Here is a 21,352-nt window from a genome sequence, read left to right as displayed (position 1 = left end):
TTTCTCTGCACTATTTGAGGACCAGTAAGTTTAGCCACAGACCACAGTTGGATAACCCTGATTTAGAATAAAGAGTGGGGACTTTTGAGTCAAAAGATGGAGCTTGAATCTTGCTTTACTGTTCCAACTTGGATAGTTTTTAAGTTTCTGTAAGCCTCTGGTTTCTCAGCTGTAAATTGAGGATAAGAAATGGGATTTTTTTGGAAATTAAATGAATACATGTAAGGCATTTGGTATGTAGTAGATGGTCAGTAGATTAGTAAAATGTTAGTTCCTTTCTCTTTGCTTAACTCAGCATAGAAATGTGTTTGAAAATTATGTGAATATTTATAGTATTGTGTTGTATTAGGTTAGATCTTAGTTTATAAGTATTCATCAGGGTTTTATAAAATTATATTTCTTCCTCATTATAAAGGTCTTTTATGATCAATATGAAAAATTGAGAATATAGAAGAATATTGAAAGAGAAATGGCAGTTATTGTGCAGAGGGAACCACTGTCAGTATTTTGACATAGTATCTACCAGTCTGTTTTTTTTAGTATATTTGTACATATATGCATACACACACCCTTTATTATAGAAAAAGTCAAACACATACAGAAGTAAATGAAAAAGTACAGTGCACTCCTGTGGACCTGACCAGTGCCTGGTCAATCTTATTTCATCCATCTCCAACTGTAATTATATTTTAAAATAACTTCTTAAATTTGCATAGCAGTGTTCCAGCCCCAACTGAATCAAAATCATGGATATTTTTCTTTTTTCCTTTCTCAGAAAGTAAGAGCTTTAAGATAACAGTATGAGATTAGGGAGGATTCTATGTTAATTCATTTTTTTGCATTTTAGTTGGATTGCCCTGGTTTTTAATATTTCTTAAACCATCATATAGAAATAATATAATTAGTTACTCTAATACTGTTTCCAGGTAATTTTTGTTACATAAGTGCGTGTTATAGAGTGAAAGTGGTACAGAATTTCATTTGTACTTGTGAGTCTTCTTTTTTTTTTTAAAGGTAGAGTTAGAGACAGAGAAAGAGATTGATTATTGATCTTCCATCTGTTAGTTCATTCAACAAATGGCTGCAACACCCAGGGCTGAGCCAGGCCGAAGCCAGGAGCCGGAAGTTTCTTCTGGGTGCAGTGGCTTAAGGACATGGGCCATCTTCTGCTGCTTTCCCAGGAATGTCAGCACAGAGCTGAATCAGAAAGTGGAGCAGCCAGGACTTGAGCCAGTGCCCATATAGGATGCCGGTGCTATAGGCTGCAGCTTTACCCACTGCACCACAGCACTGGCCCCTGTGAGTCTTACACTATATAAAATTCTGTGATGGTTCCTTCATTACTTACATTGAAGAAAAAGGATGCAGTGCTTTTATATTTTATCAGTAGCCAAATTGTAAATACATATTTTTCTTATTAATAATTTAAAAGCAATCTTGTAACTCCCTCTCAACTATAAAAGTATTTATGTATGTATTTGGAAGCTAGAACTACAGAGAGAGAGGGAGACAGAGAGAAAGAGTGGTCCTCCATTTGCTGGTTCACTCCCCAGCTTTGGGCCAGGCCAGAGCCTCGAGCCTCCTCCAGCTGCTGCTGGGTGCAGGGGCCCAAGCACTTGGGCCATTCTCTGCTGTTTTCCCAGGCACATTAGCAGGGAGCTGGATCAGAAATGGAGTAGCTGGGACACGAACCGGTACCCATATGGGATGCTGGCATTATAGGTGACATCTTTACCTGCTATACCACAGTGCTGGCCCCCAAGGAAATTCTTTAATGCTCAGATTTATCCACCCAAAGTCTTAGTATTTTTTTAAAAACTGCTTTCTGTTTCCAGGTAAAATATGAGTGTGCTATTTGCATATTTTTTTTTTTTTATTTTTGACAGGCAGAGTGGACAGTGAGAGAGAGACAGAGAGAAAGGTCTTCCTTTTGCCGTTGGTTCACCCTCCAACGGCCGCGGCGGTAGCGCGCTGCGGCCGGCGCACCGCACTGTTCCGATGGCAGGAGCCAGGTGCTTATCCTGGTCTCCCATGGGGTGCAGAGCCCAAACACTTGGGCCATCCTCCACTGCACTCCCTGGCCACAGCAGAGAGTTGGCCTGGAAGAGGGGCAACCGGGACAGGATCGGTGCCCCGACCGGGACTAGAACCCGGTGTGCCGGCGCCGCAAGGCGAAGGATTAGCCTGTTGAGCCACAGCGCCGGCCCTATTTGCATATTTCAATGTTTATACTTAAACATTTTGTTATAAAAATTTTCAAACGTAGATTCATAAGTGCAGAGAATTTTATGAAAGACTACCTGGCTTAAACAATCATGAATACACTGTCTTATTTCATCCCTATCTCAATTAACCTCCCCAGCCCAGTTTTCATTATTTGAAACAAATGTGACATCATGTAGTTGTATTCATAAATAAGTACTTCAGTGTGCTAGTTGTGAAGATATGATTTTTGGAAATTTTATAGCCGTACCGAACTCAGTATTTCAAAATCAGAAGAGAGAACAACAGTTATGGTTATTTGCTTAATTGCTTTCTGGGTTCAGAAGGAGAAAACTTTTCCATTGCTGGGTTCTGTGAAGGCTTTTAGGGAAGAGTTGGGGTAGAAGATGGATTGGTTTTTCTGGACTCTTGGAGAGTGAGGATAGAGTCATGCATTATGGATCAAGTAAAAGTCTTGGTTATAAAAAGGACTATTCTCATTCAGAGTAGAAAGAACAAAAAAGCATGGCTGGAGCACAGGTCACAGGGTAAGCAGAGCAGAAAGTCCGGGTGAAAGATTAAAAGGGACTAAATTAAGGTGGCCATAATTTCACTATTTCTGGTATCTCAATTATACCTTTTTAGATTTTTCAGGTGCCAGGTAAAATTTCTTTTTGATAATCTATATTTAAAACTCATTGAAGGCCGGCGCCGTGGCTCAACAGGCTAATCCTCTGCCTAGTGGCGCCTGCACACCGGGGTCTAGTCCCGGTAGGGGCGCTGGATTCTGTCCCGGTTGCCCCTCTTCCAGGCCAGCTCTCTGCTGTGGCCCGGGAGTGCAGTGGAGGATGGCCCAAGTGCTTGGGTCCTGCACCCCATGGGAGACCAGGAGAAGCACCTGGCTCCTGGCTTCGGATCAGCGAGATGCGCTGGCCGCAGCGGCCATTGTGGGGTGAACCAACGGCAAAGGAAGACCTTTGTCTCTGTCTCTCTCTCTCACTGTCCACTCTGCCTGTCAAAAACAAAACAAAACAAAACAAAAAAACCAACTCATTGAAAATTGAGTTCAGGGGCCGGCACTGTGCCATAGTGGGTAAAGCTGCCACTTGCACTGCCGGCATCCTATATAGGCGCCGGTTCAAGTCGTGGCTGCTCCACTTCCAATCCAGCTCTCTGCTACGGACTGGGAAAGCAGTAGAAGATGGCTCAAGTCCTTGGGCCCCTGCACCCGCGTGAGAGACCCAGAAGTTCCTGGCTCCTGGCTTCAGATCAGCCCAGCTCCAGCTGTTGCGGCTGTTCGGGGAGTGAGCCAGCAGATGGAGGACCTCTCTATCTTTCTGCCTCTCCTCTCTCTGTGTAACTCTGACTTTCAAGTAAATAAATAAATCTTTTTTTTTTTTTAATAAAATGGAATTCAATTTAAGAACAGCTTTAAACAATTTAATTGGAATGAAATATTTCAAGTTCAAGTGATGAAATGTTCGTTTAAAAACTGGAAAAGTACCACTCATCTTTTTATTTAATTAGTATTTTTTCTTCATGGTATTTAAATAGTGGCTTAGGAGAAGTTAAAAGTGTGATCACAGGTTGGCTCAGGATTGACATATCTAGGGGGCAGGCAGTTGGTAGGGAAATTTTTTTTTGTGGTTGAAAGTGAAATAGTATTTCATTACTGGGATTAGAAGTAATCACTTTGGGCAGAGAAAACTGAAAATGACTAATAGCCTTCACCAGCATACTAGAGTTAAAAAAAAAAAAAAAGGTAGTTTTCCTAACTTATGATGCGTTTAGAGTGAGAGCTTAGTCACCTTAAGTCCTGATGTTTCTGAGACTGCGACCTGTAGCAGCATTCTTTGAGGGCATATGTGATGACTTAGTCACCCTTGGTGAGACCACAGTTTATATCCTCTTTTGCCCCTTAAAGGATCAGTTTACCTCTGTGGAGATGATATGGATCTCCTGACAGAATTCCCACATAACCATTCTCTTGGGCCTTGGACGCCTATGTGCTTGCCATCACTTGCTGTAGAGAAAGGCCTTAACATTCCCTGATGCAACTGGGTTGACTATCCTTAAAGTCCAATTCACAAGCTGTTGCAGATAAGGGAAGGAACATGGCTTCTACTAACTTTTTATTTTTATTTTTATTTTTATTTTTAAAGATTTCTTTATTGATTTTGAGTTACAGAGAGGGAGACACAGAGATCTTCCATCTTCTGATTCACTCCCGTATGGCTGCACTGGCTCATGTCAGGCCAGGCCAGTGCCAAGTGCTTCATCTGGGTCTGCGTTGGAGGTGGCAGGGGCCCAAACACTTGGGCCATTTTCCACTGCTTTTCCCAGGCATGTTAGCTGGGAGCTGGATCTGAAGTGGAGCAGCCCATATACTAATCGGCACCCCTATGGGATGCCAGTATCACAGGCAGTGGCTTTACCCACTAAGTCACAACACCATCCCTTTTGTTAATGTTTCTGAAGGAAGTGGTATGCATGAGAGGTCCCTGTAGCTGTGCCACATGGATAGATACTTCATGGAATTACCTCCCCATGACAGAAAGTAGTGATTTGGTATCACTATGGATTTATTGATTACCAGTTGATGTTTCAACTTTCTTTTTGACATGCTAATAGTTAAAATATCTACCTTTTTTACTTCATTTCCTGTTTAACTTACTAACAATATGTCTGTCCTTTTTTAAAAAATTGTAAATACCCTACATTTATGTTTTAAAATAAATAAAATACAGCAACAGTTTTAAACCATGTTAACTGCTAATCCAGGTCATAAACTTGTGCAATCACTTTTCATAAATACAGCTTTTAAATATATATATTTAAATATATATATATTTTATATTTATATATATATATTTATCTAGTTGAAAGGTGGAGTGAACAGAGAGTTAGAGAGGGACAGAGATCCTCCATCTTTTGGCTCCCCAAATGAATGCAACTGCCTGTTCTTGACCAGGCTAAAGCTGAGAGCCTGGAACTTCATCCAGGTCTCCCAACTGGGTAGCAGGAGTCCAAGCACTTGACCCATCATCTGTTGCCTTCCAGGTGCATTAGGAAGCTGGATCAGAAGTGGAGGAGCTGGGACTCAAACCATATCCAATAGGGGATGTGAGAAGTCCCAAGCAATGCCTGTTCTATATACAGCTTCTTTTTTAAAAGATTTATTTATTTATTTGAAAGAGTTACAAAGAGGCAGAGGCAGAGAGAGAGAGGTCTTCCAAACACTGGTTCACTCCCCAAATGACCACAACTGATGGAGCTTCGCTGATCTGAAACTAGGAGTCTGGAGCTTCTTCCAGGTCTCTCACACACATGCAGGGGTCCAAGCACTTGAGCCATCTTCTACTGCTTTCCCAGGCCACAGCAGAGAGCTGAATTGGAAGAGAAGCAGCCGGGACTAGAACTGGTGACCACATGGGGTGTAGGTGGAGCAGCTGGGACTCAAACTGGTGCCCATTTGGGATACTAGCACTGGAGGTGGCAGCTTTACCTGCTATGCCACAGTGCGGGCCTCCATATATAGCTTCTTAATTGGAGTTTTTATATATTTAAAAGTTCCTTGATTTGAGGGAGAGATGTCTAAAATGGATGGATTTCTGGTGAGTTTGGTTCTGTAGAGGAATGTGATAGTGCATCTCTAGTGTATTTCATCTGTAGGAGAGAACTGGCATTTCAACTGTTACATAAGGAACTACTTACTGTAGGTTTAATTTATGAAATTTTTCAATTGATTTCTCAAAAATGATTTTCTGTTTTCCTCTAAAGCTGCATATTAACAATAGTACTTCTTATTTTTTTGGAAAAAGTTGCTACCTGGGCTGATGCTGTGATGCAATGGGTTAAGCTTCTACCTGCGATTCCCATATGAGCACTGGTTCGAGTCCTGGCTGTTCCATGTCTGATCCAGCTCCCTCCTAATGTGCCTAGGAAAGCAGCAAAGGATGGCCCAAGTGGTTGGGCCCCTGTTTTCCATGTGGGAGACCCAGATGGAGTTCCAGACTCCTGGCATCTGCCTGGCTTACCCCTGGCCATTGTAGCCATTTAGAGAGTGGACCAGTGGATGGGTGATCTCTCTGTCTCTCTCTGTGTCCCTATAACTCTGGCTTTCAAATAAAAAATAAGTCTTAAAAAATAAGTTGCTACCTGAGTATTTTCATCATTTTGAAACTAGTTTGTCAAAACAAAGCCCTCTTGAGATCAAATTTTAATTGCACTAAAGAGATCTGTTAGCACAATATCTGATTGAGAATTGCCGTTTTGTTTTGTGGTGACATTTAATTTTTGAGCTATATCAAATACTTTATTAGAACCTTGTTTATAACTTAGATATCTATATAAAGACTTTGGCTGTTGTAGCTTAATGAAAATCAATTGGAATTATATGTGACACAATAATAATCTTTAGCAATTCTTCAGATTAACTTGGGTCCTTTAGTACCAATTGTACTTCATTTGTAGTATAGCAGATTAACCATAAAAATATTTCCCAGTGCAGTTTTTAAAATTCTTTGCAATATCATTTTTAAATTAATGTTGAATTCATCAAAACACTGTCTCCAAACAAAAGGTATAGCTTTTACTGTTCAACTGATGAGATTTTATGGTTGCAGAAAAGTTACCTTGTTTAGTACTAGCCTCTATAATGTTTGACCGTTTTTCAAAAGTGGTATTGTAATTTGTGGTTGTTGAAGTCTTTAAGGAAATGCATAGGAATCATTGTAATTTAATAATACTTGTAGGAGACAGAATTATTTCTAATTTTTTAAGAAGATTTATTCATTTATTTGAAAGGCTGAGTTAAAGAGAGGCAGAGGCAGAGAGAAAGAGAGAGGTCTTTTATGCACTGGTTCACTCTCCAAATGTCCTCAATGGCTGGAACTGAGCCATTCTGAATCCAAGAGGCAGGAGCTTCTTCCAGGTCTCCCACATGGATGCAGGGGCCCAAGGACTTGGGACATCTTACACTGCTTTCCTAGGTGCATTAGCAGGGACCTGGATTGGAAGTGGAGTAGCCGGGACTTGAACTGGTGCCCATTTGGGATACCAGTGCAGCAGGCTGGGGCTTTAACCCTCTGCGCATGTCCTTCATAAGCTTTATAAGCCTGTACACTTCCTCAATAAAACGGTTCCTGCTTCGACAGAACTCACGGGTGCTTGTGGTGTGTTCATCACCTGTCGACCTTACCCTTCCTGTTCACCTTGTTGGGGAGTGCTTGCGCTGCCCCTGCTGGTCAGGGGCTAGCATTGGGCTTGAGACCCTGACACTCATGGGCTCTTTAGCCAGATCCAAATGCCTTAAGGGCTGATTTTGAGGCCAGAGTGCTGTTTAGGGCAACAAACATCTTTTAATTACATTTTTCCACAAGGGTTTTAGAGTAGCCTCATAGAATCCCATACAACTATTTTTTCTCCTGATATTTTCTGGTTCTTGTCTGATTTGCTGTATTCTGTTATATTCTGGTGGCTACTGGTTGTTATCTTCATGTGTTGACTAAATTCTGTATACGTTGAATTCTGCTTTAGAAATGTGTAAGTCATGTGATTGTGCACAAACAGCATTAATAAGATCTTCAGTTGTCTTGATGTCTTTGGTAGCCTGAGTGCCATAGTTTGTGACAAGTGAGGAATATTGACTGTGTGATTTGACCCAGAGAGAACTTTTATGGTTCCAAAGGAACATTTTATTACGTGGTTTCCTAGTCTTTTTCTGTCTTCTGGTTGAATTGTCTTTTTATTTAATTGTGGTCTTTTGGTGCCAGGTTAAGTTCTAAACATGACATGTTGTCTTCTTTGAGAGGCATCCTAAAACTGTCACATACGTACCACATTGACTTTGTTCTAGCACATTTTGGGCATTCTTCTTATAAAACATTTCTTACAGATTAATGCACCACAAGAAACATTTTTAAAGAAAGTAATTTATTTCTTTGTGTAATTCTTTTTTTGTTTTAAGGTTTATTTATTTATTTGAAAGGCAGAGTTATAGAGACAGAGGCACAGAGAAAGAGGTCTTCCATTTGTTGGTTCATTCCCTAGATGGCCCCAATGGCTGGAGCTGCACTGATCCGAAGCCAGGAGCCTCCTCTGGGTCTCCCATGTGGGTGTGGGAGGACTTGGGCCATCTTATATTGCTTTCCCAGGCCACAGCAGAGAGCTGGATCGAAAGTGGGGTAGCGGAGACTCAAACTGGCACCCATATAGGATGCCGGCACTGCAGACGGTGACTTCACCACTACGCCACAGTGCTGGCCCTCTCTGTGTAATTCTGACACTTTTGTTGATTTTCAGCTTTGGTACTATTTCTTACAAGAAGCAAATTATTCTTAATTGGCTTCTCTAAAGTAGGAGTTATTAGGGAGCACTTAAACATTGTCAAAATGCAAGCACTTATTTCTGTTATAAATCTTATGAGTCCAAGTAAGTAGCTCAACGATTATATAGATTCTGAGTGTTTGTGTATGTGTGTGTGTGTGTTTTACAAGGGTTGTTGACTTTAGAAGTACTTATTCTAAAGTTATTATTACCAAAATGTATATGTTTCATAATTACAGGAAATAGGCAACGTGTCAGGAGTCAGTTTGGAAAGAAAGTTTGTAAGATTGAAGATGTTTTTGCAGTGAGCGTGTGCTCTGCAGGCAGTTTGTGTTTTCTCTCCCTGGTTGCAGTGAGTGACCGTAGGATGATCTGTAGTGATGGCTGCGATGTGCTATGGTGGTGGACCTCAGGGAGTCCTATACTCAGTTGATGAATTGTTCTCTCTTCTCACAGAATTCATTTGAGACTTAAATATTTACTTTAAAAAATGCACACAAATGTGAAATTATAGTGTTATGATAATTGGGGGCAGAAAGGATGGCATGAAGGCAAAATTATGTAGTGATCTAGGGTAAATAATACTACCTTTTGTATAATTAACCTTATCTTTCTTCTAGTCCAAGTGGTAAGAAGTTCAGAAGCAAACCTCAGTTGGCAAGGTATCTTGGAAATACTGTGGACCTCAGCAGTTTTGATTTCAGAACTGGAAAGATGATGCCTAGTAAATTACAGAAGAACAAACAGAGACTACGGAACGATCCTCTCAATCAAAATAAGGTTGGTTTACTTGCTTACGGTGTACATATACTATTTCAGAAGTTCTTCAAAAAGTATGTTAAGTTACATTGGAATGCCTCCTTGCCTCACAAAACTTTTTGACTTATAAATCTGAAACATTTTCTGGTATTTGGCAGTACTTACACAAAGGGAACATAGTGTGCAGTAGAAAAAAACATTTCAGTATCTCTAGGCCAACACATACAACACCTTTGACCAACTGGGACTGTTTACATTGTTAATTGTCCACATTTGTGTTTCTTAAAAAGTTTTCTGTTGCCCAAAAAGAGGCATAATTTTAATTTGGCTAGTGTTCTTACCACATAGTTGATTGTCACTTAACTAATTTTCAGAATTTGAGAAAGGCATGCTTTGTTTTGACTTTTGCTAATGTGACTGGAGACTGTTTTCATTAGCTCTTAATTTTATTGAGCTGCTTAGTATAACAATTTAAGCCAGTTACGTTTGAGTGTTGGTGCTAATTTAAATGTAGTAAAGCACCCAGTATCTTTACAAAGAAAACATCTTTTCTGCCGAGGGCTGCTGTGAAACATGGAACCAATTTTTCTTTTTGTAGATTTCAGAGGTCTGTGTGTATGTGTGTTGCCACTGCCAGTGTGTCACCTGGCGATGTGGAAGTAGTTAAGGGAGAAGTAGGGACTTTTCTTTCTTTGGATAGGACTGCTATAACCTTGCATGTCCTAGGGAGTGCCGCATTCACTTTAGGAGCCCAGAGGCGGTGCACTCAGTGGGAAGGGCTGTGGGCTCAGGTAGGTGTAGTTTGGTGAAGCCCTGCTGCTTATTAGCGAATGTACCCTGTGAGGACCTCAGGTTCTCATTTTTAAAAGTAAGAATAAAATTTTCTCTTCACATTATTTTGAGCAGTAAATGGGAGTTTCTATACAAACATCTAGTTAAAGCATTTGACCGTTGATAGTTCCATTCCTGTCCCCTCTGCCCCTTACCTGAACTGTCACCTTCCTGAGCACCAAAGCAAACTTGGTGAACAGTGCTGCCTGGTGGCCAGTGGAGAAAACTTTCTGACCTAGGATTTCTTCCTTTTTCTTTTTTTCTGAAGGATCTGAGGTCTTCGCTTCATGCATGTTTTTATTTAGAATTCAGCTTAATAGTTTGCTTTACAGTAGTTTAGTTTCTGAAAACAGGTTGGGAGGTCAGAATGCATTACATCAAAGTCTCTTGCATTGATTTCCGTAGGGGCGGTGGCAGCTTCCCTGTTTAGTGAAGCAGAGTAGAAGGGAAGTCTGAATTACTTTTTACTTCTCAACTGTGCTGTTAGTTGGATTGATATTTCACGAGGTGATAAGAAGGAGAACAGATTGTGGTAGGAGTGGAGAGAGCTCAGGTTAACAGAAGTTAGGACCCTGTAGTATAAGTGATCTCCCCTGTAAGCTGTGATTTCAATTTAAGAAAACCTTTATTCTGGGATTATTTTGCTTAAAAATCTAGAAGAAAATTAAGATTTATATTTCTAAGAATGTTTTTTGAAAACTCTTTATCACATTGCTAGTTGCTAGAAGAGGTTCAAATATTTATAAAATGAACAGAATGCTTTCAAATTACACTGTTGTCACCAGAATCACAGTTTAACTGCATTAAGTGTAATATGAAGATTTGCTTCCTGACAGTTATGGTTCATTACAAACCAAACCTACTTCATCTCTTTAGTGTGTGTGCACCTTCCTGCTCTAGCTGCGCTGGACCACTCATCGCCCTGCACCATCGCATGCACTGTCAAGATTCTGCTTGCTCATGTGCTGTTTCCTCTGCTTGGAATGCGCTTGCCCCTCCCCCTCCATCTGGTGAACTCCTACTCATCCAAGGTGCAGCTCCATTGTCTCCATCTCTGGGAAGCTCGCCCTGCGTCCTCCAGGCAGAACCAATCCCTGCTTGCATAAAGCTTCCCTGATGCTTGGCTGTGGTATTTGTCACTGTTTGTCTGCTTCAGTGATACTCAGCTCCATGAGGGCAGTCTTTTGTTTTTGCTTTTGTTTCATGTATTCCAAAGCCTGGCACGTGGTAAGTATTTAATGACTGTTGTTTTATATTTGATTTGATATATACCTTATTTCAGAATTTTATAGTTGTAATAAATGTTTATTAAGTGAGTGTGCCAGCATTGTTTTGGAAATTCCTTTCTTCATTTTCATTGGTTTCTGAAGCTTTCTATGTGAGTGTTTTGGGGGATGGCCTTATTTTTACATCTAATTTTATTTTAATTAATCACAAAGTGAACTTTTAACTTCTTTTTAAAACTCTATCTTTTAATCTGAATTTTTTAAAGATTAAAAAATTATTAATATATTTGAAAGGTAGAATAGTAGAGAGAAGGAGGAAGGGAGAGAATCTTCTTTCAATGCTGTTTCACCTCCCAAATGGCTGCAACAGCCAGGGCTAGGGCAAGCTGAAGCCAGGATCCAGGAAATCCATCCGGGTCTCCCACGTGGGTGTCAGGAAACCCAAGTACTTTGGTTATCATCCGCTGCCTTCCCAAGTGCTTTAGCAAGAAGCTGGATAGGAAGTGGAGTAGCTGATACTTGAATCAGTGCTTCAGTGGGTGTGGGTGTACCAAGTGGTGGCAGCTTAACCTGCTGTGCAACGATGCCAGACGGAAGTTTTGCCTTTTAAAAAGCAAACTCTTTTGGAATAAAACCAACATTAGCTACTTCTATAAAATTAAAATTTATTTGTATTTAATTATTTATCTGTTGTTTTTTGCAGCACCAATTTCTGCTTGTCTTAAATTCAGCCTGTGAAATATATATATATATATCTTGTTCCTGATTAGGCTATACTTACTGATTTCTTGCAGCTAGCTGCCTTAGTCTTTTACAGTCACCATCTGCATCTCTCCAGCTGAAAAAGCATTGAAATATCAAGTAGATTATTGAAAATAGTAGGTTAGATTAATGGAGAAAAAACTAGAGAGAGCATTGGGTGATATTGAAATCAGAACCGATATTTGAAAACACAAGCAGCTTTCTCAGAGCTTACTCAAAAGAGAAAAATTGTGGGACCAGCACTGTGGTGCAGCAGGTTAAGCTGATGCTTGTGATGTTGGCATCACAATATTTGGGTTCCAGTCCTGGCGGCTCCACTTCCAATTTAGCTCTCTGCCGATGTGCCTGGGAAGCAGCAGATTGTGGTTCAAATGCTTGAGTCCCTGCTACCCATATGGGAGATCTAGATGAAATTCCTGGCAACTGGCTTGGACCTAGTCCAGCCCAGGCTGCTGTGGCCATTTGTAATCACAGCCATTGAGTACTTTGAAATACTACTATTGTGACTGAATAACTCCGTTTTTAATTTTATTTAAGGAATAACATGCACATAATTAACAGTTCTAGAGCTGTGTCTTTCATTATGTAAATTAAAAATCAGCCTTTGTTTCAAAAGCTAAACATTGTTCAGGTATTCATATAGACCTTGACTTTTCAAAGAGGAGATGTTTCAGGGTTTCAGAAATAATAACCCTCACCGTTTTAACAGGAAAGTTGAGTAGAGGCAAGATAAGTTTATTTTTTTTTAAAGATTTTTTATTTATTTGAGAGGTAGATTTACAGACAATGAGAGGGAGAGACAGAGAAAAAGGTCTTCTGGTTCACTCCCCAAATGGAGAGACAGAACGGTCTGCTGGTTCACTCCCCAAATGGCTGAAATGGCCAGAGCTACGCCAGTCTGAAGCCAGGAGCTAGTAGCTGTTTCTAGGTCTCCCATGTGGGTGCGAGGCCTTTGGGCTTGGGCCATCCTCTACTGCATTCCCAGCCATAGCAGAGAGCTGGATGGGAGGAGGAGGAGCAGCTGGGACTAGAACCGACGCCCATATGGGATGCCGGTGCCGCAGGCGGAGGATTAACCTACTGCACCACAATGCCGGCCCCAAGTTTCTTTGTTTCTTTTTTTTTTTTTTCGAGATTTATTTATTTATTTGAAAGTCAGAGTTACAGAGAGAAGGAGAGGCAGAAAGAGAAGTATCTTCCATCCGCTGGTTCACTCCCCTCAAAGGCCACAATGGCCTGAGCTGCACCTGTCCGAGGCCAGGAGCCAGGAGCTTCTTCCGGGTCTCCCACGTGGGTCCGGGGGCCCAAGGGGCCATTTTCCACTGCTTTCTCAGACCTTAGCAGAGAGCTGGATCAGAAGTGGAGCAGCGGGAACTCGAACTGGTGCCCATATAAGATACTGGCTCTGCTAGATGGCGGCTTTACCTGCTATGCCACAGCGCCAGCTCCAAGATAAATTTCTAAAAATCCTTAGTTGGAGACTCTCTTGGATCAGTTGAAGGCGAGTACAGTGATTGTGAGTGCAAGATTTGTTTAGGGAATTTCAATTAACTTGGTTTTCTCACTAGAAGTTTTTAGTATTTCAGATGTGTAAGCACTGAACTGAATTCTTTTTTTCTGGAGGTTAACATTAAAATGTTTATAAAATTAAAGCTGTAGAACCAATAAAATTCAAATTCCCTAATGTAATATGGTGTGCCATATAATGTATTTTATAAATTGTTTATAGAGTATGAATATAGTAATATGGCATGGGACAAGTTATGTTTTAGTTTGACTTGATGTACTTAATACGTTAGAAAGACTCAATTCTTTGATCACATTTCTCTGTTAACTCAAATTGGATACATTTGGAAATAAAGAGCATTACATTTTCTGAGTGAAATCAATTGTATGTTAAGTCTGCCATTATTTATTTCTCATGAATTGTCTTGGTTTAAGGTGGTATTTTATATTATTGTGAATAAAAAACACAGATCTGGATTCTGTATAGATGTATACCAGGTTCTTAACTAAGTCTAGAAGGTGCTTGTTTTAATTATCCTCAACCAAATAATAAATTCTTTTTTTTTAAAGATTTATTTATTTTATTTGAAAGGCAGAGTTAGAGAGACTCTCATGATCTTCATCACTTGCAGATGATTGCAATGTCCAAGTTGGTCCAGGCTAAAGCCAGGAGCCCAGAGCTTTTTCCAGGTCTCCCACATGGGTGCAGGGGCCCAAGCACTTGGGCCATCCTTCTCTGCTTTCCCAGGAACATTAGCAGGGAATTGGATGGAAAGGGAGTAGCCCGAACTCGAACTGGTGCCCATATGGGATGCTGGTCTTGGAAGGCGTGACTTAATCCTCTATGTCACAATGCCAACCTGCCAGAGTCCAGCTCTAGCTGGTCCAAGAGTTCCCAAAGGTGCGTGCCGCAATGCCAGCCCCAATAGTAATTTCCTGGACAGGGTGTGTTGGGCAGTATTTGTGCAGTTTGAGAAATTCTTTAATGAATGCTGGTGGTGGAATTCAGATTTGGGTGTTGGATATGGAATAAGGTATATTATGGAGACTTGATTTGAGAAGGATGTTGTAGTTCAGAAAAGAAGTGATGGCTTTACCTGTTGCTTTGGCCGAAGAGATGGAAAGGTATGATACAGAAGAGATGAGTGGATGTCAATACCTAATGACTGTAGAGAAGAGGGAATTGCTGATACTTGCTACAATTCTGGATTGGATGGGGCTGGCGTCTGATAGGGATTGGGGAGAAAGAGCAAGTTGAGGGATGGAGTGAAGAAAGTTGAATTAAAATAGTTTTGTTTTGTGGCCTTCAAAAATGTCTTATGGACATTCAGGAATTCTCAGGTCACACTTTGTGAATTTCTGTCCTGTCTGTCATTAGGATTGCCCAGCCATGGGACAAACCCCAGGCACGTGGGTTAAATGAATATGTTAAAACTTACTTGAGGCCGGCGCTGCGGCTCACTAGGCTAATCCTCCGCCTTGCGGCGCCGGCACACCGGGTTCTAGTCCCGGTCGGGGCACCGATCCTGTCCCGGTTGCCCCTCTTCCAGGCCAGCTCTCTGCTGTGGTCAGGGAGTGCAGTGGAGGATGGCCCAAGTGCTTGGGTCCTGCACCCCATGGGAGACCAGGAGAAGCACCTGACTCCTGCCATCGGATCAGCGCGGTGCGGTGGCCATTGGAGGGTGAACCAATGGCAAAAGGAAGACCTTTCTCTCTGTCTCTCTCTCTCTCACTGTCCACTCTGCCTGTCCAAAAAAAAAAAAAACACCTTACTTGAAAGGCAGAGTTAGAGAGAGGGAGACAGACAAGTTGTCCATCCACTGGTTTACTCCCCAAATGGCTGCAATGGTTGGGGCTGAAGACAGGCCAAAGCCAGGAGCCAGGAACTCTATCTGGGTTTCCCAAATGGGTTGCATGGGCCCAAGTACATGGGTCATCTGCTGCTTCTTTCCCAGGTGCTTTATCAGGGAGCTGGTTCAGAAGTGGAGGTGCTGGAAGTCTTAAACTGGCAACCACATAGGATGCTGGCATCAGAGATGGCGTAGCACCACAACACTGGCCCTGAATACATTAATCTTAGGAATAGTGGGACAAATCTTACAGAGAGGTAATAGGAAAATCAAGAGCATGTGATTTAAAAAAACAAACAAAAAATTTTGTTAAAATGAGAAGAAAAGCTTTGTATATCCATTGCATTTCCAAATCAGAAAGCAACTGGCCACCTTTATATAACCAGTTTTGAGGGATGGAAAGGATCTGAAGTCCTTAGAATGTTAGAAAGTTTGTAGAAATGAGAAATTAGAAACAAAATGTGTCTGCTCTTTTAAGATTTAAAAATTTTAATGTATTATTTGATTATGCAAATTGTACACATACTGAAAAGAATATTTAATGAAAAATATCTCCCTTTCTGTTTCTCAGCCCGAGTTCTGTATTTTTTTTTTTTTTTAAGATTTATTTATTTATTTGAAAGTCAGAGTTACACAGAGAAAGAGAGGCAGAGAGAGAGGTCTTCCATCCACTGGTTGACTCCCCAATTGGCCACAACGGCTGGAGCTGTGCTGATCCAGGAACTTCTTCCGGGTCTCGCATATGGGTGCAGGGGCCCAAGCACTTGGGCTGTCTTCTACTGCTTTCCAAGGCCACAGCAGAGAGCTGGATTGGAAGTGGAGCATCTGGGACTCGAACCAGTGCCCATATTGGATGCTGGCACTGCTAGGTGGTGGCTTTACCTGCTACACCACAGCACTGGCCCCTCAAGTATCATTTTAATTCTGTGATTCCTCACACTCCACAGTTCCCCAAGTGTGTATATATTAGTGACAATTTAGATGTAAAGGAGATAACTAATTCCGTACAGTATTTACCCATTTGAGTGGGACTGCTGTATAGTCAGAAGAGAAATTGACCTCAAATGTAGCCTAGTAGTTTCTAGACAAAGGAGACTGGTGTGGAGTTTAATATACTGGGGCAAAGCTTAAAGTTAATTAATAGGAGGTCAATGGGTAAATTATAAAAATGGGGCAGGTTATCCTTTAGGTGAGTTGCAAAGAACATTTAATTGGTTACAATAATATTAACCTGGGAAAAACAGCTAATGAATCTTGGATACTAACAAAAAAATCAAACTTGCTCCAAATGGTCAACTATTCTCCTACAGAGAGGTAAACAAACCAGGGGCCTGAGAAAGTAGAGGAGAATAGGGTCTTCACTCACTTCTCTACCTCATATTTCAGTGACTCTCAAACTCTGCTGACCTCAGCTAAGAGTAAAATTGCAGTTTGCATCATAGCTCAGAACACACAAGTGTTTATGCATTATTAAATGATCTAAACAAACTTACCCTTATTAAATGTGCAGTGCACTGATCATTTCTACCTTACACCACAGTCTTAAAATTTTAGTTATGAGCCATTTCATTGATGTAATTGTTTGAAGTGTGAAAACCAATCACTTAATCTTACCCATTCCACCCCAAACTTTACAAAGTATATGCTTGAATAAAGTAGACTCTCCTATAACCTTAATATTTTCTCTGAATGTTCTCTCCAATCCCTAGCCTTACTGAAACTTCAGTGTGCTTTGAAAACACTACTTCCGGCCGGCGCCGCGGCTCAGTAGGCTAATCCTCCGCCTTGCAGCGCCAGCACACAGGGTTCTAGTCCCGCTCGGGGCACCGGATTCTGTCCCAGTTGCCCCTCTTCCAGGCCAGCTCTCTGCTGTGGCCCCGGGAGTGCAGTGGAGGATGGCCCAAGTGCTTGGGCCCTGCACCCCATGGGAGACCAGGAGAAGCACCTGGCTCCTGCCTTCGGATCAGCGCGGTGTGCCGTCCGCGGCGGCCATTGGAGGGTGAACCAACGGCAAAGGAAGGCCTTTCTCTTTGTCTGTCTCTCTCACTGTCCACTCTGCCTGTCCAAAAAAAAAAAAAAAAAAAAAAAAAAAAAAAAAAAAAAAAAAAAACTACTTCCTCTCAAGTTATAATAAAGGAGTTTTTTGGTCTCTCACTCTCTTACAACCACACATCTAAGAGCCAAGAAGTGGAAGAGGTTTCTCCTTTCTCCCCATTACTCCTTCAAATCATTACTTCATTTTTGTTTCTTCAAGAACACCAGCCCCTTTGAGGCCCACAGAATTTCTCTTTAATTCATTGGACACTGGTTTCTGTTTCAGTCATCTTCTCCATCCGAGCTGGGTCTTCATTCATGGAGACCCAATACTCATGTGGATAACTCACTCAACACCCTAAGTTCTTGGATCTGTTTTATCTTCCCAACTCTCGCCAACCCAACATTGTGATCACAGGCTTGTCACCAACTACACCATCCCCAATATCTCAGTAAAATATCAATTCCTCAATTTCCACTACATATCCCTGTCAGCACTGCCTTTCGCATTTTTTACCCCAAAAAGATCTCCTGTCCATTTACAATCTATCTTCTCACTGTTCCTTAACCTCATTCACAATCCTTCCTAACCAGCAAGAGTTCCATGATCCACCATCATTACATTGCCAAAACATCTAACTTAATTCTCCTCTATGGTTTTTCTACTTATGCTATTAAATTCTTTCACTGATCCACTCCTCTAAATGGAAGAGATTAAACCACCATCCCTTTCATCTAACATCTACTGATTCTCCCTACTACCAAAGAAAATTTACTGAATATTGTCCACATGGACCAATTTTAACTCATTCACTTTTCAACCCAATCTGGCTTCTATTTCTACTGAAAGTATCGTTGTCAGGGTTCTCAATAACTTATGAAGCCAAATTCAATGAAAATTTTAGTTTTCCTCCAGGTAGGTAATATTCCAGCAGCAAACAATAACCGGTCACTCTCCTTTTTTGAAACTTTCTCTTCTCCCAAGTCCCTCCTACCGTACCTCCGATTCTTTCTCGGTCTCCTTTGCCGAGTCTTTCCACTTTAACCAAATACTAATTACTAGATTTTCTAAAGGGTTGGTCCCGACTCCTTTCCTGTATCCGGGTACTCCTCCAGTTTCATTATTTGCAATACTATTTTTGAGCTAATAATTTTACCCACTGCATAGATGACATCTCCATTTTGATGTTTAAAAGGCACTTCAAATTTTGCACATTCAAAACTGAATTGATTTTATATACTCATGTAAATTATTTTCCTATGGTGATTTCCATAAATAGTATTCAACCTATACAAACGACAAATCAAGAACTCACCAGAGTCTTCTCTGTCAAGCTCCACAATCTCATCAAATCTATTTTCAAGAGACCCAGAATCTGCCCATCAGAATTTGATGTAAACAGGCTTTTGTTTTTAGAAAAACAGAAAATATCACACACAATTCAAATGTTCCTGAAAGTCATCCTGAGGCATGGACTCAGGTAAGAAACCTAACCTCTGTGGTTTCTTCCACACTGGTCTCTTTCATAGTTAAAGGAAAAAAACAATAGTAATGTGTTCCTTGACCATGCACTGTCTTCTCAACATTGTCCTCTCTCTTCCACCTCCATTCAAGCTTCTTAAGAGTAGTCTAATGGAGAAAGGGATAAAAATACACACATAGATGTTTGTAATGCATAGGTGTTTGTAAATGCATAGGAGGACATACTGAAAAAAATTCATTAACAATAGCTTCCTCTAAGAAAGCTTGGGAAGCTGGCACTGTGGCCTAGCAAGTAAAGCCACCACATGCAGTGCCAGCATCCCATATGGCCGCCAGTTCGAGTCCCAGCTGCTCCACTTCAGATCCAGCTCTCTGCTATGGGCTAGGAAAGCAGTAGAAGATGGCCCAAGTGCTTGGGTCCCTACACTCATGTGAGAGACCCAGAAGAAGCTCCTCGCTTCGCATCTGCACAGGTCTTTGGATCTCTCTCTCTGCCTCTCTGTGTAACTCTGACTTTAAATAAAATAAATCTTTTAAAAATGCTATTTGAGTGATACTTGGCAGTATTGGTTATTTATTTATTTGACAGATAGACAGGGAGGGAGAGAGAGAAAGGTCTTCCTTCCGTTGGTTCACCCCCAAATGGCCGCTACAGCCGGAGCTATGCTGATCCGAAGCCAGGAGCCAGGTGCTTCTTCCTGGTCTCCCATGCAGGTAGAGGTGCCCAAACACTTGGGCTGGACTTGAAGAGAAGCAACCAGGACTAGAACCTGGTGCCCATATGGGATGCCAGTGCCACAGGCTGAAGATTAACCAAGTGAGCCACAGCGAAGGCCCCAGCAGTATTATTTTATTTGACAGTTTTGGATTGGGAGATTTTCTTGAAACAAATGTGGCTAATTTAAAAAATACAGTGCAAAATTTGCATGAAGGATAAGTGGATGGAATATGAACAATGCTGAACTATTAAGTTTTTTTAATTTTAATTTTAGTTTTTAACATTCAATGTGATTTATAGATACAATAATTTTTAAAAAATTATTTATTTATTTATTTGAAAGGCATAGTTACAGAGAAGCAGAGAGAGAGAAAGATCTATCATGGGTTCACTCCCCAGATGGCCGCAATGGCCAGAGCCGCGCTGATCCGAAGCCAGGAGCCAGGAGCTTCTTCCAGGTCTCCCACGTGGGTGCAGGTGCCCAAGGACTTGGGCTATTTTCAACTGTTTTCTCAGGCCATAGCAGAGAGCTGGATTGGAAGTGGAGCAATGTTGTTCATGTGGATTGCCAGCACTGCAGGCAGTGGCTTTATGCCACAGTGCCAGCCCCTATAGAGAGAATTCTAATAGTCCCTTCCTCCCTCCCTCTCTACACCCCTTTCCCTCCCACCATTTCTTTTTCCTTTTTTTTTTTTAAGTATTTGAGATAACAAATTTTAAATTTATATTAGATTTAAAAAAGGCTTAATTTTTCACCAAATTAAGACGTTTAACAATTAGAGCAAAAAGACCTGAGTTAGTGGGAATATAGATAACGTCTATAAACAGTAATTGAATAGAAAAATCACCATTTCACCCATATACAGTAAATTTTAAAGTAGTCACAGATCATTAAAACTATAGTAGTATAACCATCTTAGCTATTGGTTTGACAAGCCTTGTGCTGTGGCACCCATATGGGTGCTGGTTCGTGTCCCAGCTGCTCCACTTTTTTTTTTTAAGATTTATTTTACATGAAAGAGTTACACAGAGAGAGAAGGAGAAGCAGAGAGAGGTCTTCCATCTGCTGGTTCAGTCCCCAATTGGCTGCAACAGCTGGAGCTGTGCCAATCAGAAGCCAGGAGCTTCTTCCAGGACTCCCACATGGGTGCAGGGGCCCAAGGGCTTGGGCTCTCTTCTGCTGTTTCCCAGGCCATAGCAGAGAGCTGGATCAGAAGTGGAGCAGCCCGGACTCAAACCGGCATCACAATGCTGGCCCTTGCTCCACTTCTGATCTAGCTCTCTGCCACTGCTCCTGGGAAAGCAGCAGAGGATGGCCAAGGTGCTTTGGCCCTTGTACCCACGTAGAAGACCCAGAGGAAGCTCCTGGCTCCTGGCTTTGTCCTGGGCAAGCCCTGGCTGTTGCTGCCATTTGGGGAGTGAACCTGTGGATGGAAGTGTGCTCTTTGTCTTGTTTTCTCTCTGTCCCCCTCTTCTCTATCTTTTCATTTCAAGTAGATAAATAAATCTTTTAAAACAGTTATGGGAACCATAGAATAAATGGATTCTAAAAAAAAACCCTAGATTTATAGAAATATTGATACACACAGACTTTTTATTTCTTGTGTTTGTAAATTTTAGCTCCCTCATGTTAGGGAGAACATGCAAGATTTGT

At 41.3% G+C, this 21,352-nt stretch overlaps 1 protein-coding gene across 1 annotated transcript in view; it reads left to right on the top strand.

The window, feature by feature from the left end:
* The window catches only part of MBD2 (methyl-CpG binding domain protein 2), a 76,541-nt gene that overhangs the window by 11,482 nt on the left and 43,707 nt on the right, over window positions 1-21,352 (top strand). The window contains exon 2 of the mRNA XM_062201685.1: window positions 9,150-9,309. Within this exon, the coding sequence (XP_062057669.1) occupies window positions 9,150-9,309 (160 nt within the window). The remainder of the gene's footprint in view (window positions 1-9,149; window positions 9,310-21,352) is intronic.

Source organism: Lepus europaeus, chromosome 9 (assembly GCF_033115175.1).
Source record: "Lepus europaeus isolate LE1 chromosome 9, mLepTim1.pri, whole genome shotgun sequence".
NCBI lineage: Eukaryota > Metazoa > Chordata > Mammalia > Lagomorpha > Leporidae > Lepus > Lepus europaeus.
This window is presented reverse-complemented; position numbering and strand designations above follow the sequence as displayed.